The following is a 27,767-nucleotide window of genomic DNA, read 5'->3' on the forward strand; positions in this document are numbered from 1 at the left end:
ATGTCGGACTCCGAGGCAGCAGTGAATTCGGGGAAAGGGGTAGGGATCCAGAGAGCGGGGGAAGACGGGGGAGGACAAGGAATGGGCGTGGCTCGCGAAGACACGAGGGGGACGATCATGTACTCCGTGGACAGTGTACCCCCGATTCACCTCACCATTCTGTTTGGATTTCAGGTATGTGAAGTGCATATTACAAACGTTATGAATTCCGAATTACAGGTAGTGATATGGTGCAGTCATGCATGAAATACTTAGGTGAACTGAAGACCGAACGATGAAAGTAATGTCAATGATAATAATGTTGATGATAATAAATTTTATAATATAAATGATAATGAAAATAAAATAGAATTGGTACGTCCCCCTAAGAAAGAGAATTACGTTATGGGTCTCCGGCGTATTCATTGACGTTTAATTTCTACATTTCAATGTTCGCTTCAATGAGAAATAACATTGCCTATATTTTGAGTAAACTCTGGGTCAAAGTCATCGTGTTAATTTGAAATGGGTCATGGTATTTAATCAAGAAAGGACTGCGCGATATGGACCTGATTCGGTCCCCTAAACTTCACTTTAAATTTTCAAAGAAATTCTTTCTCATCAATGTTATTTCTTAAACGAAAAATGTAAGATAATGACATAAAACATGTTTGAACCACTTTCTATTCCGAAATCCTAGAGCGTATAGGAGATCAGGAGCTAGATTGACACCGCGTGATATGTATCTCTCAAAAGTAGGTCAATGACAAAAAGTGAATGCTGTTCTCGTAATATGTATGTTCTCTGATACGTTCGATGTTTTAGAATGAAAACAAACAATAATAATATAGTTTAAAAACGACGCCAAACAATCTCAATGTCGAAATACCAGAAATGACACGAAGCTGGCAATACCGAATGAAGATTGAATATTATATTTCAAATCACAGATTGCTTGTTGTTGTTTTTTTTAAAAATTATTTTGTTTTGCATGTTAATTTTACATTTTCGCTAAAGTCATATGTTCCTCTGTCTGCTTAAGTTTCATGTGTGATATTGTATATTTCAAATGTTTATTCTCTGTTGTGTTGTATTTTTCTGTTGTCTTGTTCCACATCCCAAAATTAATGTCACACGTTGTACTCCTATCTTGTCTATTTCCACCTCCAATAATCAATGTCGTGTGTTATGATAATTATCTAATTCTACTACTGCTATGTTATTGGAAGCGCGGTATATAGTTTTACTTTAGTTTTGTTTTTATTTCAATTTTGTTGTTGACAAACATTGAACTGAAGACATATTCTTTGCTTTGCGATCAGCTTTGCTGTTTTATAATTTTTTCAGCAAGCTTTGATGCTAGTGGGAGGTACCATTTCTTTGCCCTTCATTCTAGCCTCTTTGTTCTGTCCAGAAAATGAGAACCAAGTGCGATCGCAGCTGCTAAGTATAACCATGTTCATGTGCGGGATCGCCACCATTCTACAATGCCTTATAGGTGTCAGGTACATTATTCCACTTATACATGTAGGAAGATACTGTGTTTGCTTTTCTAAGCCGGATCCCCACGGATCATATATTGCGATTGGGTTCAAGTTTCCACAGCAGGTAATACGACGTACAGTACTGTGACAATTTTAAGTTAACTTTGAGGAGTATACACTGTTCATTTCATGCCAAGGAACCAATACTTTTTTCACAATTAGGGTTTAGACATAAGTGCCAGTATGACGGTGTATTCTTTATATAGAAATAATTTGTACCTTTTTTCTTTGATAACGATTCCTTTAATGTTAAAACCATTTCAAATCAATTTAAGCATTGTCTGTACACATAATATAAATCGATAGGGTAAAATCGGCCTTACTTTATTGACATCCATACTGATCTAGAGCAATTAAAATAATATGTCATTTTGTATGATATAGAGTCTGAATTATGAAAAAAGTAGTTTTATTTAGTTTAACAATATCTCAAAATTGGAAAGGTTCAAATTTTTAAACATCGAAATCATGAAACCGAGTCAACGAACTGTGATTAATCTCATAAATTATATAAAGAATACAAATTAAGAGCAGGGCAAACACGGACTCCTGGATATACCAAAGGTGTGATCAGGTGCCTAGGTTAGTTATTTGTTTTTCGTCCCGTCGAGAATTTTTCACTCATATTGAGACGTCAGCAGCTGTAGGTGAAGTACCACAAATTTAGATCTATGCTTGCCGCCAAGGGCCGTAGCAATGAGGATTCTTAACGTGCCAACACCTGCTGCGACATGGGATCTCCCTTTTAAGGTCATATTCGAAAGACCCGTGATGTTCGCTTCTAAATGTCGAGCGTTAGGCGATAGAGCAATCACTACCTATTCTTAAGTCTAAGGTTTGACGCGACAGTGGAACGAGCGGGACTAGAACTCATGACTTCAGGTGCCTAGGAGGAGTAAACATTCCATATCGACAGGTTACAGACACTGTGGGTTCTATGTGATTAGATAAACATTGTAATCCGGGGTCAATATCAGAATGGAAAGAACGTAACCCATAGTCAAATCAATGTGTAACGAACAACCTAACAATAGGTATGAAACACGTTAGACAATATCTGACCCAGCGATAGCTTGTATTTGCAAATTAAATCATTATATAGTGTTGATGTTTCATAATAATTATTGATTAGATACACAAGAGTATATTCTGCGTATGATCAATTTTAAGTGGAGATACACTACTGAAAAATAAGTTTACGTTGGGGGGGGGGGGGGTTCAATAGTCTTGTTTAAGTCAGCATTGCGCAAATCCTATGGTCGTTATAACGATCTTATGTACAAATACAACTTATCGTTAGTCAGAATGCTATCTGATTTGTTTCATACCTATTGTTAGGTCGTTCTTTATATTCTGATTTTGACTACGGATTACTCTTATCAAGATATAGGTCTCACAGCGGATGTGGCTGGTCATCAGGGGGATGCTTACTCCTTCTAGGCACCTCATCCCACCTCTAGAGTCTCAGTTACATTTATCTTATTATTTGACAGCAATCCTTTCCTCGAAGCTACATTGATAAGATCTTTAAAAAAAATATACCCAAGTCTAGGCAGAAAAAATGAAAAAAAGGCCATAAAACTACCTGTCCCACGTGCAGGTGTTTTATCTTTCAGATTTGTAAGAGAAAATGATAGGTACCTGACCCCCCTCTGGTATATCTAGGGGTCCGTGTTTGTCCAACTCTCTATTTTGTATTCCTTATGGGAGTTATGAGATTGACCACTGTTCATTATCTTCACTCTTCATTTTGCATTCCTTATACATGTATGTTACCGCCGCGGTGGCCTAGAGGTTAGAGCGTTCGCCCCGCATGAGATTGATCACTGTTCATTATACTCACGTTTTTACTTTTGATTCTAGCTTTTCAACTGTTTGTGAAACATCACTATATAGTACCTCTGATGTACGCTATTCCAAAATCAGATAAGAACGTAGTTCGTCGATCAGAATTTTTGTCCAATTTCCTCTCTCGAGAATTTTTCACTCATATGGAGACGTCACGAAGACCGATGAAGGGCTTCAAATTTAGGTATTTCTTCTTTAGGTTGTTAATCTTTTCCTACATTCGTACTTACAAGTTGTGAGTATTCCATATCATTCAATGTTGTGGCTATCGTGCGATTAGTGCGAGTCTCCCCAGACCAAGTTCCATCTGCTTTTCTTTTGTTGTTGTTCTTTTATTTAACAAACTGGTCCAGTTTCCCTTCCTGTTTTCCCTTTGGTTTTGTTTGGTTTTATTCGGGACAATGTTTCCTCACTGTGACGTTTTAGTTTAATAGGTAGGGAACACATCCCCTAAAGCGAGATATTGTCGCAAAAACGCGATTATACCTCTCTAGCGAGAGTAAATATATCCCATACAATAGAGAAAAACACACATGAAGTACATCTCTTCGTGTTTCACATGAAAAGAAGAAACTTTATAACACAGTCAAGAAATTTCATATCAATGTTGCTGTGTATATGGGAAGGAGACAGAAATCCAGTGAACATTGTGAGTGTTTCTGTTTGATTAATTTTATAGAGACAAATCACATCATGCTGAATGTGTGTCGCACTTATCCAGCATTGCATTAAATTTGCCATTATTTTCAATGAAGACACCAAAACACCTGTTTATGGTAATGTTTACTTTCTCGCTAAAGAGGGATAATCGCGTTTTAGCGAGATCTCGCTATAGGGGAAGTGTTCCCAACCTGTTTAACTTCTTTTATGAATCTAAAGCCTTAAAAGTCTTTTAAAAATCTTCTTCCCCAGTTTCGGCGCTACTACATACTAGCACCTGTTTATGTGAAGGGGAAATCCAATTCTATTTCGCAAATATGACATCGAATGCAAATCCGGATATTGAAATCTGGTATATTTAATTACACACGGTTTCTGGAATACACAAGTCATCCCTAGTGGTTTGGATCCATGGATCTAAGATTACTGAACATGTTTTATCGTGAATGTGTAACATGAAAGGTGAAAATAACGAACATTGATCAATCAATCTCATAACTCCTATAAGCAATACAAAACAGAGAATTGCATATATATTGGGAACTTTTTAAGATATCGTTTTTAAACTTAATTCTCAAAAATGAAAAAAAAAGATTTTCTCTACAAACAAATCACATTCAAACAGAATTTAAACAAACAAATCCCAAATGATTGCTATGTATTGTTTATCAATATTGCGGAAATCAGTTTGGCCAAAATTGCCTCGGACTAAAAATGCAATAAAGGTGATTTTAGGGCTTTAATAACAATGCCGGGATTCATGTACATGTATTTGGGAATTTAAAACCGGATTTTAGTGTAATGAAACACACCATTATCATCGTCACTCTCGGATGTCTCGGCCTCTTTCTGACGTTGGGGTTTTATATTGTAGATTACCCATTATACAGGGCGGCTCCCACTCGTTTGTAGCGCCCATAATGGTGATGATGTCACTAGAACAATTCAGATGTCCAGCAAGCAGTATGTGAATAATTGTGTTTTGCCTCGTAATATTCTATTGCGATAACACTCTTAGTCAATTGAAAATGATGGAAATAGCCCAAGACCTACAGCATGCAACACACTGATCGAATTGTTTTTAACTAGATTCTTGTAGACGCATTATATGATAAAGGGTTATTGAACGTGTGTCTTTGAGCACTCACAAATCTCACCTATATCCACCTCTTACCAATATGTATCAAAGTATGTTCAATATATCTATACTGCAGTAGGTAACATCATCATTTTCAAATAGCATTGTCATTATTTTCATCAAATATTATCAGATATAATTATTTCGTTGTTATCATTAATTGCAGTATCATTAATCAAATATCATCTGTATTCCATTTCATCGTTACAGAAATATTGGTTAAATGTAAACCATAAGAAATGATTGTCTATTTCGGCATATATAAGAATGATGTTCTTACGAATTAGCACGTGCACAATTGAGGTATACTCTCAACTTCTTTATAGCGCAACAAAATATTATTGAATCGTGTGAAAATTACAAAGCGTTAAGCTATGTAATACCCGTCAGAAACCATGTAAAACTTTGAATAGTATGTTAAAGTTTTTTTTTTGGTTTTCCGGCATTCTATTTTTTTTTCTAATGACACTGTTGGTGGTAAACTAAACACACTAAAATCTAAATGTAGGACAAAACGGTCCATTGACTTCGTTGCAGTGTTCCTTCTATTTCTTAAACACATATAGAGGAACACCAGTGCCCTATTCAGAATTACCTAATATACATTCTTTTTGTGTCCCAGGTGACGTGTTGTCTGGCACTAACAATACCGACATCAGCTGGGAAGTAAGAATCCGAGAGGTAAGGGTTAAACAGACTACAGTGTGTAAAATGCACAAACACATGTTGGCATTTTGACTGGTTAAACTGGAGTCTATAAGATAATTATTGGCTATTAATTTTACACCCGGCCATATGTTCAACCAAATGATCACAGTTTATATACACATGACAGGGTTACTGTGATTATTATTGCCTTTCACTGTACATAAAACTCTACTTTCATATTTAATGTTGATTTATGACTTTTCAAAAAAGTATCAAACTTTTGAAGTCCCTCGTTTGATATTGTGGTATCTCACACAGAGAGGAGACAGCAGGGACGCGAGTCACACAAACATTGGATTTGTTTGATCCTTTTAGTAAAACTGTTCAACAATATATTAGTGATTCGGTGATGTACAATTTCGCTTGAAATGAACAGATTCATTCAGATTGATTGGTGTCCTAGCCAGGATCTGGTACAAAAATTCCCAGTGATCACTAACGGTATTCATATTACAGGTACATCTGTATCACAGGTTTTCGTTGACAAACTGGATCCGTATTTGAACAATTTAAATATTTTTAGGTTTTTCTCCCGAAGAAACCAAATCGTTCGAGTCTTCTCGAGGTATATTGCAACAAAATCATATTCAGGGTTACGGTCGAAAGATTTCCTTCAACATTTAGTTACGAAAAAATATTTTCAACCATCATGGTTTTGGTAAAATCCATGATTTATAGACACCGTGTAAAGTATGTGTACAATCAAACTAAATCCTGATTCGATTTCAAACACGGCACACATTTCTCCGAGTAATCATCTATGATTCAGAACATTTGATGTCTATGGTTAAGATACATATCATTCTCGAAGAAATCAAATTTAAAAATCGAATCGTCCGAGTCTTCTGTTTCAACTGTAACAAAATAAGATTCAGCCTTACATAGATTCTCAAAATCTGATAAAGATCCCCTTTATCATTCATTTACGACCCATCCTTCCTCATTTTTCAACTATCATCAACCACACCGCATCATCTCTTGGTTTGAATTCGTGGTATCTGGAATCCACTTATGGTATATATACAATCAAACAATTCAGAATGTTAATTCTTCTCTTTCTCCGGATTTGGTTTCGAAGCAGACAAAACAGTATAATTTTAATCAAGTAATTATATGTGACGCAGAATCCTTTACGACTGTGGTAAATTTGTTTTAGAATACAGATCACCTGTTTTCTCTATATTTAAGGTACAGGGTAACCTAATTCTAGCCTCAGTGACCCAGGTACTGCTTGGTAGCTTGGGTTTGATTGGCGTTATTCTGAGGTTCGTGGGACCTCTAACAATTGCTCCCGTCATCTCACTTATTGGACTGTCCCTGTCTAAAGTGGTATCCGACTTCTGCGACAAACAGTGGGGGATATCGTTACTGTAAGTTATGAATTGTTCTACCTTTATCAGCGTATCACAAAAGACGTTCATGGGAATTTAGAAGTACATGTATTTTCATCGTCAATATTTTTGCCTGAGCAAAGGTTATGTAAATGGGATCAATTGATTAGACACATTTTATAAGTACTTTAATTAATTTATTTTTGAGGCAGTCATGACTGACGAGAGGTAACAAAATCTATCAGTGAGTATTTTGATGAAATGGTGAATATAACAAACAGTGATATGACTTGTTATATATGATTTTAATTTGGAAACTAAGAAAATGAGAAGAATCGCTCCGGATCTTTATCTTTTAAAATGTTGCTTTCAACTGCTTTCAGTGTAGAGGGACACTATGTGCATATTACTTCTGTACTAAATTTAAATAGCTGTATTTAATTATTCATTTCCAGAACCCTTGCGTTGTTACTCCTGTTTTCAAACGTGATAAACAAAGTCCAAGTTCCGGTTCCGGCCTTTTCCATCAAGAAGAAATGTCACATGACCAAACTTCCAATCTTCCAGCTCTTTCCAGTGGTTCTGACTATCGCCATCGTTTGGTCGTTTTCCTTTATTTTGACTGAGACTGGTGTATTTCCTAGTAACAGCACAGAGCCTGCATTCAGTGCCAGAACGGATTCTAAAGTCAGCATTTTATATGAAGCTCCTTGGTTTATGTTTCCGCTTCCTCGTAAGCATCGCCATCTTGATATGTTTTAATCACTCATACTTATTGTTGGTTGGTTGTTTGTTTTACGTTCCGTCGAGAATTTTTTATTTATATTGAGATGTCACAAATTCTGAAGTACCACCAATTTAGAGCTATGCTTAGCGCTTACTGTGAGGGTTCTTTACCAGCGCAGGCCGCGACATGGGACCCCCATTTTCATATCCAAAAAACCCCGTGATTGTCACTTTTAAATGTCGGACGTTTGGCGAAGGAGCAATCACTACTTTTGTTTACGTCTTAGGTTTGACGCAGCCAGGGTACAAACGGGGCTCGAACTCATGACATACCGTTTACGAAGCGAATGCTCTCATAGCTATACCATAAATTTAAAGGGACATAAATACTTTCAAATTTCAAATTTTATTTTTCCATTTCTAATGTTTGCAATACTTAACAAAGGTATTTCTTATGGTCAGCAGAAAATGATTGATTGAATATCGCTTAACGTCCCTCTCGAGAATTTTTCACTCATATGGAGACATAGACAATTTTGCATCCCTTCAACGGCAATGGTGACCATTGCCGTTGAAGGGATGCAAAATTTAGGCCTATGCTCGGCGCTTAGGGCCTTCGAGCAGGGAGGGATCTTTATCGTGGCATACCTGCTGTGAAACGGGACATCTGTTTTTTCGGTCTCATCCGAAGGACTGTCCCATTTAGTCGCCTTTTACAACAAGCAAGGGGTACTGCGGACTTATTCTAACCCGGATCCCCACGGGACGCAAAATTGAATGTCAGTTGTTAAGTTACAAGTGAGATACAGCACTGGCAAGTCTGTGGTACTTTTATGTAAACAAGGTTCGTGTCATGTTTTTGTTTACAGATAGATTGCCTAATAAAGAAATATCATGTTTAAAACAAATGGAGATGTGAAAAGCACTAAAACTGTTTAAATGTGTTCCGAAGTAACTTGTAAATTAAAAAAAACTGCTTTAAACAGATATATTACTTATATATTTACCATATGTACGTGTAAACAAAAACATGACACGAGCCTTGTTTACAGAACAAATAATTACGAGCTCTGTATCCCTCTTGTAACTCAACAATTGACATTCAATTTTTTCCTGACCATTAGAAATGCCTTTGTCAAGCATTATAAAAGTTAAAAAAGGAAAAATAAATTTGAAAATGTTCAGCTCAAATCGTGTCTATTTCCCTTTAAACTACATTTATAACTAAGAGAAGTTAATGTTCGTGTTGTTCGTATAAAAACAAAGAAGGCGGCAAAAGTTCCCCACACTTCCACTATTTTGATATGCCCCGTAATACAAGGAACATTGATGTGGTGTAATTAAAGGTCAGTGAGTGCAAAGAATCCAGTGAAGAAAGATTTACACCATAGCAGGTTTTCATGTCAATCAATCAGAGATACACGAAACATACCGATTTCTTGAGAACGTAAATTGAAGGTATAGGGGTTGTTTTTCTGTTTTGGACTAAATGAGAAATAGTTGTAATTACATTCAATAATTTTCTTATCAAAACATGAATTTTGTTTTCCTTTTTATCCTTTTTGAAAAAAGTTTATTTGTAGCAGGTGTCGTCAATGTCTTTTTTGTACTGAGGTTTTTATGTGAAGCCGATTGGTCAGTGATTTCATCGAGAAATAAAATGTATTGATACAGTATACGTTTATTGATGAAAAAGAGAAACACTTAATCGTTTGTAAAATTTGATGCGGCGAGGAATTTATGAATGTTTTATCTGGAAAGTCTCTTTCATTTAGTGCCCTTTGGAATACCAACATACAGCGTTGCTGGGTATATGGGTATGATGGCTGCAACCTTTTCTTCCATTTTTGAATCTGTTGGAGATTATTTCGTAGCTGCGCGGTTGTCCGAGGTACCTAATCCGCCTGCGCACGCAATCAACAGAGGTATTGCTATAGAGGGTTTATCGAGCATCATATCCGGTTTGATGGGACCAGGGCATGCGACCACGTCATACAGTAACAATATCGGGATAATTGGAATTACAAAAGTATGTATCGTAAATACTTTTTCTTTATTTCTATACGTCATTGTATTCTTGGAAACACTAGCAAAATATATATTAAAATTCATAACAATGTACTATTAGAAAGATATCAGAAAATAGAAGCAATCATTTTTACGTCCTTAGCAAGTCTATAAGAATTGTAGCATACTGGCACAGAATTGGATATTGATGAAAATTTCAAGCATCTGTAAGATGCTTAGTTTTTGTGAAACTGAAAATTAAAAGAGCTAGAGCCACGAAAGGCCAAAATCGGCCCATTATTTGAATTTAATAAAATTGTCAAAATCTAATTATATGACAATGTACTCCATGAAAAAATAAAATATAGCATGGTATTGCTTCCTTTGAAGGAAAGGGTTATTTGGAAAGTTGCCTTTGTATAACGCAGCGTCGGTAGACAAGATATAATGGCATTAACATGTACGAGGGTTGTCCCAAAATCCGTGGACAAGCGGCGTTTTTTAATTTACAACATGAGGAGCAAACCGTTTTCAATTAAAAGATTTAAAAAGTTTCAATATTAATTGACAATGAATAAGGAAAATTCAGGTTTTTCATTATAGGGAACCATAAAGCGACCAGTGTAAAAAATAGCCATTTAAAATAATTGAAACGGAATTACAATCACAGAAAAAAACTTAAATCATTGTTCATTTTATTTCTGATAGTATATTTTTATAGAGGAAGTTTGTTTATATATTCATTTATATACCTGGAAGATTTTATTATTATGACGGAATATTTACATGAATTATGATATACATGTATCGTGCGATAGTTAGGAGGTGCAAATTTCAAACGAAATGGCGATGCTGTTCGGGAAGGCAGACGTCTGATTGCACAAGAGATCAAGGAAATTTTGGGAATCAATATATCGTCTGTTCACCGCATTCTATCGGATAATTCATGAATGCATAGGGTATGTGCATGTTGGGTAGCTCGGCTTTTAAAAATGAAGAAAATCAAAAAAGGATTTCATGTTCGAAGGATTTTCTCAGACGCGCGAACACCGCGAGAAAATTTTGACGTCGCAGGTTGCACCGCCGAGCACAACCGTATTGTAAAATAATTAATTTTCTCAAAAAGCTAAATAAAGTACAAAGTTGAAATTTTGGATATTCGTCAACAATGGTATAATTGGTAATATATAACAATTTTTATAAAATTGAATTGATACTTTAAAAGTTATGAGTCCAGTCCTCAGAAGTTTTGGACAACCCTCGTATTTCTAATATACATGTAAGGTGAAGATAACGAACAGTGATCAATCTCATAACTCCTACAAGCAATACAAAATAGATAGTTGGGCAAACACGGACCCCTGGACACACCAGAGATGGGATCAGGTGCCTAGGAGGAGTAAGCATCCCCTGTTGACCGGTCACACCCGCCGTGAGCCCCATATCCTGATCAGGTAAACGGAGTTATCCGCAGTCAAAATCAGTGTGCCAAGAACGGCTTAACAATCGGTATGAAACACGTCAGACAGCATTTGACCCAATGCGAGGTCGTATTGACGAACTAGATCGTTATAACGACCATAGAATTTGCGAAATGCTGTTCAAATGCTTAAATACGTCTATATTGTACAGAAGGGTAAGAAGAAATTATTTCAATATGTGTAAAAATAAAATAACACAATATGTCCAGTAATTGAATAGTAAGTTATTCCTCGACAATACTCTCGTCGCTGTCGGATTGATATATTTTCTTCTGGAACGTTAGCGGTGCCTTCAACAAATGATGACCAATCACGTACACCGACTCGCTTATCTGCACTGTACATAAATTTGCTGTATCTAAGATACCACAGTATGACGTCTCTTTGTACTTTCCCTCTGAAAATATATTGCAAAGTAATTTGGACTGTTATTTTCTACCGGTATTATAGAAATAGTTAAACACCACTCTGATTCCATGCACAATTACTCTGAAGTTGAAATAAAAAAATATGCTGGAGTTCCTCATTGACAATATCTCTTTGTGGTCTTTAGTGATCATGTCATCGAACAATCTGTTGGAATTCCTATGGGCACGAATTGTGCTCCTTTATTAGCTGACCTGTTGTTATATTCCTATGAAGCAGAATTTATTAAAAACTTGTATGTGAGACTGAGAAGAAAAATTCTCTTGCTGTGACCGTCAATTCGACATTTAGATATATCGACGAGTTTTATTTATTAACAATATCTTTCATTCATATATCGATTAGATATATCCCTGTGAACTCATGATAAAAGACACCTCAGAGTTGTGCATTTCTGCTTCATACTTAGATATTTTATCGAAAGTAGATACTAATGGCAAACTAACAACTCAACTTTATGACAAACAGGGTGATTTCAGCTTCTCCATCGTTAACTTCCCATATTTATGTAGCACTATTCCATTATCACCTGTATATGGTGTTTATATCTCTCTACTGATTCGATACGCAAGAGCTTGTTCTGTGTATGGCCAGTTTTTAAATCGAGGCAGGCTACTGACAAAAAAGTTTATGGTACAGGGGTTTCAACAGTCTCGTTTAAAATCAGCATTTCGCAAATTCTATGGTCGTTATAATGATCTAGTTTGCCAATACAACCTATCATTGCGTTAAATACTGTCAGACGTGTTTCATACCGATTGTTAGACCGTTTTTGGCACACTGGTTTTGACTACGGATAACTCCGGTTACCTGATCAAGATATAGGGCTCACGGCGGCTGTGATCAGTCAACAGGGGATACTTACTCCTCCTAGGCACCTGATCCCACCTTTGGTATGTCCAAGGGATCGTGTTTGCCCAAACCTTTATTTTGTATTGCTTATGGGCTTATGAGATTGATCACTGTTCATTATCTTCACCTTTCATAGACCTTACGCATATTTTGATATCAGTCTAAGATCTTTAATGATCCCTTGCCGTATGTTACAAATAAGCTTTGTTGGTAAAATGCTTTATAAATGTTTACAGAGTTCTCGGTTTCAATTTCGTTAGATTGCCAGTAGAATGGTGTTTGTTACGGCTGGAGCAATCCTTGTATTGTGTGGAGTAGTTGGAAAAGTCGGCGCAGCCCTGGCAATGATTCCCGATCCAATCGTCGGGGGAACTCTCCTTCTGGGACTGGCTATGGTAGTTTCCGTTGGAATATCTGGTAGGTAGTACGGAGACGTTTATGTGTTAAATCCTGCCCTTTTTCAAACATCTTGAATTTTAGGAAGTATTTATCAGGAGATTCAGTTTCACCTATCTTACCTGTTGCGCAGTGGGATTAAGGTGTCCCGAGTAAAGTTGAAAAAAAAAATCACAAAATGTTCCTCAGTGCACTTCACACTATATGACGTCACAATATAAAAGTACATCACGACGTACAGATCTGTAGTTGTATATTGCGGGGAAAATGTCATAATATTTTCTCTCCATTACTACCGTTATCCAGTGTTCAAGCTGTACATGTGTAAATATGTTTCTCAGATGATATTTGTTCAGTGTTTTGATAATATATATTCTATGTTTTTATATATAGGGTGCACAACAGTAATCTTAATATTACATTGTGACCTTGAAATCGGCCCTGATGTGCATAATCATTTAGAACAAAGAAAGCCAATCGTGTGTACAAATTGACTGGGCAAAGGTGAAGATATTTTATTCCAATCAAAACATATTCCTAAAGGTAACTAGTTGCAGATTTTCGATTTTGGAAGGCAGGACTTTTAGCCTCGTTTAGTTAAAATTTGGTAGTGAATTTGGGAAATGCCCAACCTTTGAGTCGAGATTATGGAAACTGCTATATGCAAGGTGAAGATAACGAACAGTGATCAATCTCATAACTCCTACAAGCAATACAAAATAGATAGTTGGGCAAACACGGACCCCTGGACACACCAGAGGTGGGATCAGGTGCCTAGGAGGAGTAAGCATCCCCTGTTGATCGGTCACACCCGCCATGAGCCCCATATCCTGATCAGGTAAACGGAGTTATCCGCAGTCAAATCAGTGTGCCAAGAACAGCTTAACAATCGGTATGAAACACGTCAGACAGCATTTGACCCAATGCGAGGTTGTATTGACGAACTAGATCGTTATAACGACCATAGAATTTGCGAAATGCTGACTTCAATCGAGACTGTTGAAATCCCTGTACCATCAACTTGTTTGTCAGTAGCTTACCTCGATTTAAAAACTGACTATACCCAGAACAAACTCTTGCATATCGAATCAGTTGAGATATGAAGGAACATATATCGAGCGACAAGTATCCTCGGGGACAGACTGTCCACCAGCAGAGATACAAACTCGATGGTTAAATGCAAGGTGAAGATAACGAACAGTGATCAATCTCATAACTCCTACAAGCAATACAAAATATATGAGAGAATATTGTACCGGTCTGGATCACTTTTTAAATTTATCATACAAACCCAAATTACAAATGATTTGAGTGCATCTTTTACATGTGCTGAGGTGATGAACAACTGAAATTCTAGCTTATAAAATAGCTTTACGTCACTTTTATGAGAACGTAATACTTAAGCGAGGACATGTGATACGATGTTTTTGTATTGACAAACGATTTTTAGTAAAAATATGCGACGCTTGGCTTGGAAGAATTTTACTTTAATTTGAATATGTTGTTATTACTTGTTATTTTACTTGGGACACCTTAACCCCGCTGTGTGCCAATTAAAACATTTGCAATTAATTCTAAGCCAGAATGCTCTATGGTATATACAAAAAATATGACTCAATTTAAATTCTTGAATTCAGCAAATCTGCATTTTGTATCATTGAAAAAAAATTCTAGACTTGCTTTCATCTCTCTTGATATAGTAAATGAAAAATGGTCAAAAAATTCATATTAGAATATATATATATATATATATATATATATATATATATATGTGTGTGTGTGTTTATTACTATATGCACTAAATTGACATCTGTGATCTAGATTGTTCCAGAGAGTTGATGTTTATTTCATTGACACCTGTGACCTTGAAAAGAAACTTTATTCCTATTATATATACACACTGAAATTATTATGGTGAAAAGAATCTCTGGTTAGATACTTTCTATAAATTCTGCTGCTACAATTTATGAATGTAAATAAATATTAATTTTTTAATTGCCTTTTGTTAGTAAATTCTGTATATAAAATTCAATAATTCAGAAAAAACCGAAATTGAAAACTTTAAAAATGCGATATATATTGTTTGTTATCCCGGAATAGCCCCCCAATTCTGTTATGGGTCAGGATAAACCCTTAATAGAGCGCAGCAGAATTTACCAACAAAAGGCAATTAAACAAATGATAATATTTATTTAGATTTACTGATTGATAGAAAATTGTAACGATAGCAAAATAATAACTAAGGGTAGTTGAACAACAATCCGAACATAACCTACACACATAAAAATAGTAATTCCAAACTCGTAGTTCCCAGTATAATCCAAATGCATAGAAAGTGTCTCAACAGTGCTCTTTTTATCATAAGAATTTCAGTGTATATATAATAGGAATGAATTTTCTAGTACAATCCTGAAAAACAATGATGCAACCATTAAGTCATCTTTCTAATAGGTAAAACAATATAGGTCACAGGTGTCAATGAAATAAACATCAACTCTCTGGAACAATTTTAGATCACAGGATTTAATTTAATGCAAATAGTAAAATACACAACAATATGTATATATTTATATATAAAAAACTTATACGGTACCAATTTTGATGTACCAGATGCACATTTCGACAAATAATGTCTCTTCAGTGATGCTCAAGCCGAAATTTTGGAAATCCGAAATAACAATACACTTGTAAGAGCTAACAGGAAAACCAGAGTGCCAAAAACTGGAGCCAAATTCGTCCAAGGATCAGAGCTATGCATGAGGGAGATAATCCTTGATTTTGAATTGAATTCCTAAATCTTATCCCAGTAATTAAATATACATCCGTATTTTCAAGCTAATATAATTATATATATATATATATATATATATATATATATATACATACAAAGCACTAAAATGACCTACGACACGAACACGTTCGTATTGTTGGTCATTTTAGTGCTTTGTATAATTTTTTGTATTTGACCTTTTATCCATGTTGTGTATCCGACACTTTGAGGTATCGGGTGTTGTTGGAACTTTAGTGCTTTTATATATATATATATATATATATATATATATATATATATATATAAAAGCACAAAAACCCAACAACACCCTACTTTCTTAAAGTGTCGGATCTGAGAAGATACAAGACCAGTAAAGAAATTTATAAAAGCACTGAAAAGGCCACGACACTGTTGGTTATTTAAAACTCAAATTTTCGACGCAACCCGCGTCTTTATCAAGAGACATATATTACATAAACAAATAACACGCAAAAACGACAAGTATCGATAAACTACATTGGTGACAAGAGTGATACACTATTGTACTGAGTGATAAAAATGGTGGTGGTTTCATTGTAAAGCGTGTTTACTGACTATGGTTTAGAGAGTTTGTACCATGGTCGGGTCGGGATGAAAATAAAATTATTCTTGAAAAATTACAGAAATCAGATAAATTTAGAGGGAAAACTTACAAAACAATGTGATTATGGAATAAAATGGTGGGAAGATAATGATATGGAGTGATTAAGTTCAAAACAATATTAGGTAGTCCGTACCATTGATGATTCGGATATGGTGAACAGCGAAAAATAATGATTGCCAGAAGAACACGATTAAACAACAAACAAAGTCAATCAAAGGACACTGATCTAGCATTAAAATCAACAATCGAATAGGTGAATGGGAGAGAAGTCTAAGGAAAAAGATTCAGTATTATTTTTCACGATAATATATTTTTCAAGGTCAGACAAATTGAAGCCGCATTCTAGAAATTCTGATATCGCAACATAAAGAGCTATTCTAGAATGCGGCTTCAATTTGTCTGACCTTGAAAAATATATTATCGTGAAAAATAATACTGAATCTTTTTCCTTAGACTTCTCTCCCATTCACCTATTCGATTGTTGATTTTAATGCTAGATCAGTGTCCTTTGATTGACTTTGTTGTTTAATCGTGTTCTTCTGGCAATCATTATTTTTCGCTGTTCACCATATCCGAATCATCAATGGTACGGACTACCTAATATTGTTTTGAACTTAATCACTCCATATCATTATCTTCCCACCATTTTATTCCATAATCACATTGTTTTGTAAGTTTTCCCTCTAAATTTATCTGATTTCTGTAATTTTTCAAGAATAATTTTATTTTCATCCCGACCCGACCATGGTACAAACTCTCTAAACCATAGTCAGTAAACACGCTTTACAACGAAACCACCACCATTTTTATCACTCAGTACAATAGTGTATCACTCTTGTCACCAATGTAGTTTATCGATACTTGTCGTTTTTGCGTGTTATTTGTTTATGTAATATATGTCTCTTGATAAAGACGCGGGTTGCGTCGAAAATTTGAGTTTTAAATAACCAACAGTGTCGTGGCCTTTTCAGTGCTTTTATATATATATATATATATATATATATATATATATATATATATATACCGGTATATATAAACCTTAAACTGATTAAATTAATGTAAAGGATTAACTTTTTATCAACACCTCATGTTGTGTTTTGATAATTAATATGGAAACCCACGTGTTTAAAAGTTTGGAATCATGAATTTAATTAGTCCGTTTTCACTTTGCTGCACTAACTTTGCATTTGCATTCTGTTTGGGTCTATGTTAACTGATTTCTCTTTCAGTGTTACAGTTTTGTGAAATGTTCTCCACAAGAAACATCACAATCCTTGGGTTAGCCTTCTTGATGGGTATCATGATCCCCGAGTGGTTGGTTGAAAACGAGGATAAAGTTAAAACAGGTTTCGATTGTCCTCTTCAATGTTTACAAAACCAACATTGTCGATCTTCATTAGTTCATATATTATCATTTCATAATTTCGAAGAATAAATTGCCTATTAATTTAAAGTTATCAAGACATTATTTGTATAGGGACAGTTTAAGCTTCATTTATAAGGAATGGATGGTTGATTCCATCAGGGATCATTGGAACTTATATCAACATTTTTAAGAATGAAAAATGCATTTCATTGATGAAATACATAATGATGTATATATAATTTATGTGAATATTTGTATACTCATGTATCTTCTCTACATGCTGGTAGGTTCTGAAGATGTAGATCAGGTGATCAAAGTTCTGTTCGGTACGGCTCCCTTTACAGGAGGTTTCATTGGATTCTTCTTAGATAATATTATTCCTGGTGAGTATTTATATATGCAGTGTTGGACATTGGTAAAAATTGAATTCCATGGTTACTGTATGAACTCCAACGCATGGCATTTGAATTTGTAATATCTATAATTTTCAAGTTTTATCGTATTAGATTTCAATGTTTACATAGGGAAAGTTTTTAAACATTTTTATTTTTTTCTGAAGAATAACAATGCTAAACTTTGCTACGCATTTATAAGTTTGTAAAGGGAATCAGTTTTGACCCCTTCTCCGGCAAAAGGAGGGGCTACAATTACATTAATTACAGTGCAGTCAGAATTTACGCTGGAAACAACGCAATTCTCCTCATGATGAACAATATGTCTTTAGCAAAATGTAATTCAAGAATGTAAACGTAGTGCAGAATCAGATTTGTAAGAATCATGTCCCTGTGGTCAGAGTAGACTTTAACTAGTAATTCCTAAGATCCGCTCCGAAATATTGTCTGCTAAACAGAGATACATGGTACAGGGGTTTCAACAGTCTCGATTGAAGTCAGCATTTCGCAAATTCTATGGTCGTTATAACGTTCTAGTTCGTCAATACAATCTCGCATTGGGTCAAATGCTGTCTGACGTGTTTCATACCGATTGTTAAGCCGTTCTTGGCACACTGATTTTGACTGCGGGTAACTCCGTTTACCTGATCAGGATATAGGGCTCACGGCAGGTGTGACGGGTCGACAGGGGATGCTTACTCCTCCTAGGCACCTGATCCCACCTCTGGTGTGTCCTGGGGTCCGTGTTTGCCCAACTATCTATTTTGTATTGCTTATAGGCGTTATGAGATTGATCACTTCGTTATCTTCACCTTGCATACATCCTGAGACAAGGAATGAAATTGAATATCTAGATCATTGTTCCACGTTTACAAGTCGATATGACTGTATAAGCAAAGGGACGTGTGTAAGCGTTATGATTCATGGGACTCTTGTTTAGATGTATTTTAAGATAAAGCTTCACACCTTGATTAATCAGCTTGCAAGTGGATCTCGTTCACATTAAATGCGATTTATTTGAGAAAAGTCCACGCCCAAAGTTTAATTTTTCATGCTTTACCAACATATAGGTACGGAGTATGAGAGAGGAATAAAGCGCTGGATTGAAACAGAAGATCCGTCAATGATGAAAAACGAGACACTAGATGTGTATTCCTTCCCTCCTTTGAAAAAGTGCCTGGATAGATTGGCATGCTGCAGGTACTTCCCCTTGTCTCCAACTTTCACCTCTCCAAGATCACCATGTTGGACTGATAAATATGAAATGAACACTGAGAATAGTACTGAAATTAACCTAAAGGACGTAAAAAATGTATGATTATTATTTATTATTATGTTTATTCAGATAAAGGCACGTTAGACAAAGAATAGCAACGGATATGACATAATATCACATAAAATAACACATTCTATAAATAATATCACATTTTGCATTTACAGTCACAGATTGGACTTTAAAAATTGTCCCAGCACTAGGCGCACTTAAAAAACAAAAATAAATACTGCCCTTTATCTTGGATAACCCAAAAAAGCCGACAGGCTTATTTCCATTGGGGTCCATTTTAGGAATTTTACAATGATGACTGACACATGGTACGCTAATGGAATTCCATTTGTTTTTACACTCAAATAATGATGCTCCAATACAAGATATCAATTTTACCGCGTTCACTATATATAAGCAGTCTTCTACTTAGATCGAAAATTTGCAAAGAAAGTTGGATGCGTCCGCTCAAATGTCAACCAAAAATCATCAAATTTCCAAACAATGCGTAGCTTATCTTCTGATATTGCAATATTTTAAAAAGTTTTACATGCCTTCGTGGCACTAAGGTTCAAACGAATGATGTTCAAATTCTTGTCACAAAAAGTTGGAATTGTAATGAAAACACAGTGTTTTAAAATCCTTTTGCAAAGATGATTTAAATATCATAAGCACAAGAAAATATGTACTAAGCACATTATATATAAAATGTATTATTGATGGCAATGTATACATGATAACCTAATGTATGTGGAAATTAAATCAGAGAGCAGAGTTGACTGTTATGTGAACTTGCCATTTGATCAGAGAGGAATCTTCCAGTTCAAGGTGTGAAACGTGTCATCGTTATGAAAATCTGTCTTGAAATACGAATAATTAATGTTGCTGTAGAAAGCATTGAATGTAGCTCTTACAAGTTTATTATTTCGGATTTCAAACATTTCGGTTGATCATCACTGAAGAGACATTATTTGTCGAAATGCGCATCTGGTGCATCAAAAATTGTGCCGTATAAGTTTTACATATATACAAAGCTGCCCCAGAATATGGCTGTTAGAAGAAAACTGGCTCTCGAAAAACTTCCCTATAGTTTAAAGTTAGCACTAATTTAAAGCAATACATGCTGTATCTGACGGCAAATAAATTGAAAAATAAAAGAACAAATATCTAATATATTTGTGATTGCATATATTTAACTTCATAAAATCAGAGTGATTCTGAAACAATAAACCCGTCAAATCAGCAGAAATTTTCGGTTCATGAATCATTGTCATCCTGTCAATAATTCCTGTTCGTAATCTCCGATGTGCATTGATCTCGGAGGTCACCATTTCGGAAAAGCAAAAGAGAGGCACTAAGCACGTGTCAGATTCGTAAACAATTTAACACACCAATCTTATAGAAAATTTAATCAAAATTACATTTGAGTGCCACAATTGCGTAATTATCATTTTCTTACACCAAGGAAAGTCACAAACTACCAATCACTCAAAGAAAGTCACACACTACCAGTCACACAAAAAAACTCACACACTACCAATCACACAAAGATAGTCACACACTACTAATCACCCAAAGATAGTCACACACTACTTATCACACAAAGAAAGTCACACACTACCAATCACACAAAGATAGTCACACACTACCAGTCACACAAAGATAGTCACACACTACCAGTCACACAAAGATAGTCACACACTACCAGTCACACAAAGAATGTCAGACACTACCAATCACACAAAGATAGTCACACATTACCAGTCACACAAAGATAGTCACACACTACCAGTCACACAAAGATAGTCACACACTACCAATCACACAAAGATAGTCACACACTACCAATCACACAAAGAATGTCAGACACTACCAATCACTCAAAGAATGTCAGACACTACCAATCACACAAAGATAGTCATGCACTACCAATCACACAAAGATAGTCACACACTATCAATCACACAAAGATAGTCACACACTACCAATCACACAAAGATAGTCATACACTACCAGTCTTACAAAGATAGTCACACACTACCAGTCACTCAAAGATAGTCACACACTACCAATCACACAAAGATAGTCACACACTACCAGTCACACAAAGATAGTCACACACTACCAGTCACACAAAGATAGTCACACACTACCAATCACACAAAGATAGTCACACACTACCAGTCACACAAAGAATGTCACACACTACCAATCACTCAAAGATAGTCACACACTACAAATCACACAAAGAATGTCAGACACTACCTATCATACAAAGATAGTCACACCCTACCAGTCACCCAAAGATAGTCACACACTACCAGTCACACACTACCAGTCACCCAAAGAATGTCACACATGATGTATATCCAGAGTTTAAGCTGTTTTGGTATATCTAGTTTTTTTTATATAATCGAGAAACATCTATTACAGTGTGCACCCTACCTCTGGTGTGTCCAGGTGTCCGTATTTGTAATCCTCTTGATTTTGTAATCAAGGAAATAGGTCACTGTTCGGTACCTTCACTTTTACGCAATTCAACTATTCAATGGCCATCTTTACAGACCCCCTCCCCCAAAAAACCCCCAAAACAACAACAAACCAATAGAACCCCCCAAAAATAAAACAACAACACGTTTGTGAGTTCAAAGATGGTGATAGAATGTACATCTCTTTAGAATAACCTATACTTAATGATATAACAGTTTTCATCATATTAATTAGTTTATTCTTTCAATTAACACCGGAGGTAATCGAACGCTCCTTTACCATGTTTTGGACGTCTTTTAAAACTGTAAATACCCTTTATCGAACTTCAGTGTATTCGAGCAATTGCTCTCAGTAGGAACAGGGTAGTCAAACGAGAAGGACGCATTCTGCTTTTCTGAGGTGAGTTTTTTTCAATGATTATAAAACGTGTATTCTTTGTTAAAAAGGTCCTGTAGTGTGGTATGAGTGTGTGCAGGTACGAGTTAACTAGACACCGTGTGTGATGCGCATGTACGAGGTTGTTGTCGTCTGGTCTGGAAAGTGAATGGTGGTGTGTTGCTGTGTATCCTTGTGGAACGATTGCACATTAATAATATTGTAAGTCTTGTATGATTAACACTGAATATATATATAAACGATTACCAGCGTTGTCAGTTTATACATACAAATACTTTACTCCTAAAGCTTCCAATTATCGTTATTCATACTTTGCGCTTAATGTGTATATTTAAATACCAGTTGAAGGTAGCTCACTACACTATTGGCCGTATTCACACCTATGTTTAACCCAGGTTTACCTGTAAGAAGGATTCACATTGTATAAACCTGTTTCACATCTGCTTCTCAGGAGTGAGCTCATCTCAGAAATTAGGGTAAACCTAAACCTGGTCTAGGGTAGAATTAGTTGATAGCTCAGTAGATACTGCTGTGGGGAGACTGACCGCTACATTCTCCCATCCTTAAATGTCTCCACACCTGAAGACATCAACCCAGGATGTTGATCCCCTGGCGGGTATTTTCACCTGTCAGTTCCAAGGGATGGTCTACGGCACGAAATGTAACAGGAAGGGAGAAATGCAACGGATTAGACCCGGATTTGAATCTGGGTGCCCTGAGTCTCTTGTCAGGTGCTCTACCAACTGTGCTATCTGGCCACCGGCAATCGAACACGACTGACACTACATATGAATAACAAATCTGTTGTAGTATAATGTATTTTTTAATTTCCCTGCATGGAAGGCTTTTAAAAAAAGATTAAATAGATTGTAAATCTTTTCGAACGTGGGCCTAGCCGTGAATATAAGCAGTTATGCCTTTTGTAAAATCCATTTCTTACCATTATGTAAATTTTTACTGTTTTTATGATGATTCAAGAGGGATATAGGGGGATATCTCAAGTTTGTTTAAGTTTGTCCAGGAGTCCGTATTCATCCTACTCCTAATTCTATATTCTTTATAGGGATTTTAGGATGGATCGATGTTCTTTATCGTCATTTTTCAATCGATGCAAGTGATTACAGTTATTTCTTGGGTTTCAAAAAAGCTTTCCGGTTAGCGGACAGTTTAAGATTGAAATGTAAACCAATTAAGGAAGATAGTGCATTTATCAGTGCGATGCCGTTATCTCAATATCCACATAAACAAGAATAATTCATGAGATTTGGTGGCTGTATACATAACAGACTATGAATTTAAACTACACATTTGGTTTTTTAAACTTATTTATGATACAATATACAGTGATCAGACGTTGTTCTTCTATTTGCTTAAACATGACTAAGGTTCTTCTTATTGACAATATTTGCATATAAGCGTTTTCCATTAAAGCAAAATTGAGTATGTCTATGTACAATCTTGAAGTGAAATGCAAAAACTGATATATTCATGAAGCTCGAAGTCATAACTGTCATACTTGTGTATCATGCCAAAGCCATCCGTCATTTGAAACTTTCGTTTTCCGTTCATATTTAGTGACCTTTGAGTTTCACTTCTAGTCCACAAGGAAATACCATGAATGTGATGGGACTTTTTTCAAATACTCAAAGACTGAATCGAAGTCATGGACATCGTTCATATAAAAGACCAAGTATAAATGAAGTCGCATTTGATTCACGTTTAACTTACGTCAATAGACAATTAGGGCCACATCGTATTTGCACAAGACTTTACTTTGTTCCATTGATAGTTTTACACATGTTATTTGAAGAAGCCACAGGTAGTCTATACTTAGATTTTTCAACATCTGATATAGACTGAACTCTATGATTATGGCTGTTGCCAATCACAGGGTATTTAAACCACCGCGGGTCATGGATGATATACCTTCCAAATCATGCCGCCAGTTCCGTAAGCTCAAATTCAGAAACAACGGGAAAATGTTGTCAACATACATGTAAGCAACATATTTTGTCATAAAGAGTTGTATTCCAACTTTTTTCAATTTTAAGTCTGCACCCTGTATGTCCTACAAATGTACTTCTACTATTGGATCCAAACTTTTGAATTATGAACAAACTTTACATTGCCCAGACATATACCATCCTATACTAAATCAACTTACGTGTTCTTGTTCTTCGTCTTCAGTCAACTATAGTCCAGCTGGACATGTCATTACTAGTGATGTTGATAAATGAGGACCTCAAATCACTTATTCTAAAAGGTCCTAAATGATAGGTGAAGATAACGAACAGTCATCAATCTCATAACTCCTACAAGCATTACAAAATAAATAGTTGGGCACACACGGACCCCTGGACACAGCAGAGGTGGGATCAAGTGGCTAGAAGGAGTAAGCATCTCCGGTCGACCGGTCACACCCGCCTTGAGCCCTATATCCTGATCAGGTAAACGGAGTTATCCGCAGTCAAAATCAGTGTGCCAAGAACGGCTTAACAATTTTAAATAGCTGCAGATGTGTCCTCTCCGAACATGTCATTTAAGAAATGAAAATCACATTTGAGCTGTTCATGGTCAGTATGAACGGATTTGGATTTGAGGCAAATTCTCTGTGAATCGCTAGCGCGATTCACAGAATTTGCTTCAAATCCAAATCCGTTCATACTGACCATGAAGAGCTCAAAAGTGATGTTCATTTTTTTTTTATCTTTATATTCATTTACTAAAACACCGTTTGTTTACATTGCTTCTATTTTGTTGCATAAAACGAACTCCTAGCTTCTGTCACAGTAGTTATTGTGACGTACGTCAACACATCGACATGACGTCACATATCGTCTCACCCTGCTTTTTATCAACATTGCAAGGTGCACTGTAGTTTGGTGGTAGGAGACCGCAAGATTGGGATGCTAATCCACAGGTGTGACTTGCGAGATCTTTGTAACAGATGTTCTATTTTTTTCAAACCATTACGCTCTCAGTCGCGTGCTTTAAGCTAGTTCATAATCCGTTCATAGTCAATGTGAACGGATTGTGTCGCGTGCTGAAATTGGTTGGTTCATAGAGGAAAATGCGATTTGCATATATATATATATATATATATATATATATATATATATATATATATACCTCTTGGCATTTTATGTCACTCTCCGTAGACTTCAATTTCATTAATTCAAAATATCAAAGAATGAAATAGTTAACAACTAAGATTTGTAATTTTAAGAGAATCCACAGGACTTTCTGTGGGAATAAAAAAAAGAGGAAGAAACAGAGTGGTAAAGGTTTCTGTAATGAAAGTTGAAGATAATGAACAGTAATCAATCTCATAACTACTATAAGCAATACAAAATACATAGTTGGGCAAATACGGACCCCTGGACACACCAGAGGTGGGATCAGGTGCATAGTAGGAGAAAGCATCCCCTGTCGACCGGTCACACCCGCCGTGAGCCATATATCCTGACCAAGTAAACGGAGTTATCCGTAGTCAAAATCAGTGTGCCGAGAACGGTCTAACAATCGGTATGAAACACGTCAGACAGCAATAGACCCAATGATAGGTTGTATTGGAAAACTAGATCGTTATAACGATCATAGAATTTGCGAAATTCTTACTTTAATCGAGACTGTTGAAACCCCTGTACCATCAACTTGTTTGTCAGTAGCTTGCCTCGATTTAAAAACTGACCATACACAGAACAAGCTCTTGTGTATCGAAACAGTTGAAAGATATAAGCACCATATGCAGGTGATATTGGAATATTGCTACACGATTGTGGGAAGTTGACTATGGAAAAGCTGAAATCAATACCGTTTGTCATACAGTTGAGTTGTCAATTTGCTGTTAATGTCTACTTTCAATAAAATATCTAAGTATGAAGCAGAAGTGGACGAATCTGTAGTGTCTTTTGATTCGAGCTCACAGGGATATATTGAATCGACATAGGAATGAAAGTTATTATTGATAATAGACAAAACGTCATCGATATAGCTAAATTTCGAATTGAAGGCCAGAGGAAGATAGCTTTTCCTCTCCAGTAGCAGTTTTTGTATAAATTCTACATCCTATGAATATAAAAAGGTCTGCTAACAAAGGAGCAGAACTCATGCCCATGAGAATCCCAACAGACTGTTGGAAGACCTGATCATCAAAGACCACGATGATATTGTCAATGAGGAACTCTAGCATATTTTTTTTATTTCAACTTCAGAGTACTGATGCATGGAATCAGAGTGGCGCTTCACAAAATAATTTTTTGGATGACTGATCACTAGATAGGAATATTTGTGTTTTCTATTTTTGATGAAGAAGCAACTGTCTATGATGTCAAAAAGTCTCGTCGTTAATTTATCGTGAGGAATGGTCGTGCCAAGTGTTGAAAAGTCATAGGTTTTGATGTTATTGATTTGGGAAAAGTTCTGTGATTTCAAATTTACTAAAAGTTCTTCAGATTTTTTTTAGAATCCACATTTGATTAACACCACTTCTGGCATATGCAGTCGAACAGTAAGTGTGAAGTTTCTCCTTCACAGCTGTTAATATTTTCGTGAGGAGCAAAGATAGGGGATTGGTAGAGCACTTACTGGATCCAGGAATGTATTTCTGTTTGTAAGGGTTTTATGTAATTTATAAATCCAGTATATGTACAGTAACTCATATTCATTCGACGCATTGACTGGGATATCAAATGTGTCTAAAACTGAAGCATGATTTTGAAGAATTTCATGTTTTGAAAGGGTAGTTGGAGTTTAAGTACGATTACCAAAAGTGGAATCAATGCCAAGTTCGTTTAAAATACAGTTGTAATATTGAGCCTTCCAAACAAAGACAATGTTGTTACAAGCTTTGTCAGCTGGAACCAAAACATATTCCTCATGTAACCTATCTAATGCTTTTATCACTTCTGGTTTATTAAGCACAGAAGAATAAATGGTACTTACTTTTGTTTTAATATGTCTAATGCAGGATTTTTAATATTCCTCTAATGGTTTTAACCCATTCTGACAATGTATCAATTTTTCTTTTTCATATATAGCCCTTCGTCTGACAAAATCTTCCGCATAATTCATAAGAGATGAAGTTCTGTCGCCAATTGAAAGACCGAGGTTGTCTGTATTTAGGACCTTTTAGAATAAGTGATTTGAGGTCCTCATTTTCAACTACATATATATCAACATCACCAGTAAATACATGTCCAGAAGTTGAAAGAAAATGAAGATGTAGGTAGATTAAGTATAAGATTGTGTATATCTAGGTACTACAAAGTTTGTTTATAATTAAAAAGTTTCGATGCTATAGTAGAAGTATATTTGTAGGAAATACATGGTGTAGACTTGAACTTGAAAT

General features: G+C 35.7%; 1 protein-coding gene across 1 annotated transcript; it reads left to right on the forward strand.

The window, feature by feature from the left end:
- Positions 1–20,279, forward strand: LOC125658655 (solute carrier family 23 member 2-like). The gene is made up of 11 exons (XM_056150810.1): positions 1–174; positions 1,327–1,484; positions 4,906–4,994; positions 5,792–5,850; positions 7,066–7,247; positions 7,664–7,941; positions 9,710–9,963; positions 12,961–13,117; positions 17,739–17,855; positions 18,163–18,258; positions 19,338–20,279. Exons 1-11 carry the CDS (start codon positions 1–3, stop codon positions 19,583–19,585), a joined length of 1,812 nt encoding a protein of 603 aa, XP_056006785.1. The 3' UTR covers positions 19,586–20,279.
- Positions 20,280–27,767: the final 7,488 nt, after the last annotated feature.

The sequence above is a fragment of the Ostrea edulis genome, chromosome 9, assembly GCF_947568905.1.
Source record: "Ostrea edulis chromosome 9, xbOstEdul1.1, whole genome shotgun sequence".
Classification (NCBI taxonomy): domain Eukaryota; kingdom Metazoa; phylum Mollusca; class Bivalvia; order Ostreida; family Ostreidae; genus Ostrea; species Ostrea edulis.

Coding starts and splice junctions, on each gene's coding strand:
- LOC125658655 (XM_056150810.1), top strand. CDS start 1: ATGTCGGACTCCGAGGCAGCAGTGAATTCGGGGAAAGGGGTAGGGATC. Junction 4,995..5,791: donor ATTCAGATGTCCAGCAAGCA/GTATGTGAATAA, acceptor TTTGTGTCCCAG/GTGACGTGTTGTCTGGCACT. Junction 18,259..19,337: donor CTTAGATAATATTATTCCTG/GTGAGTATTTAT, acceptor ACCAACATATAG/GTACGGAGTATGAGAGAGGA.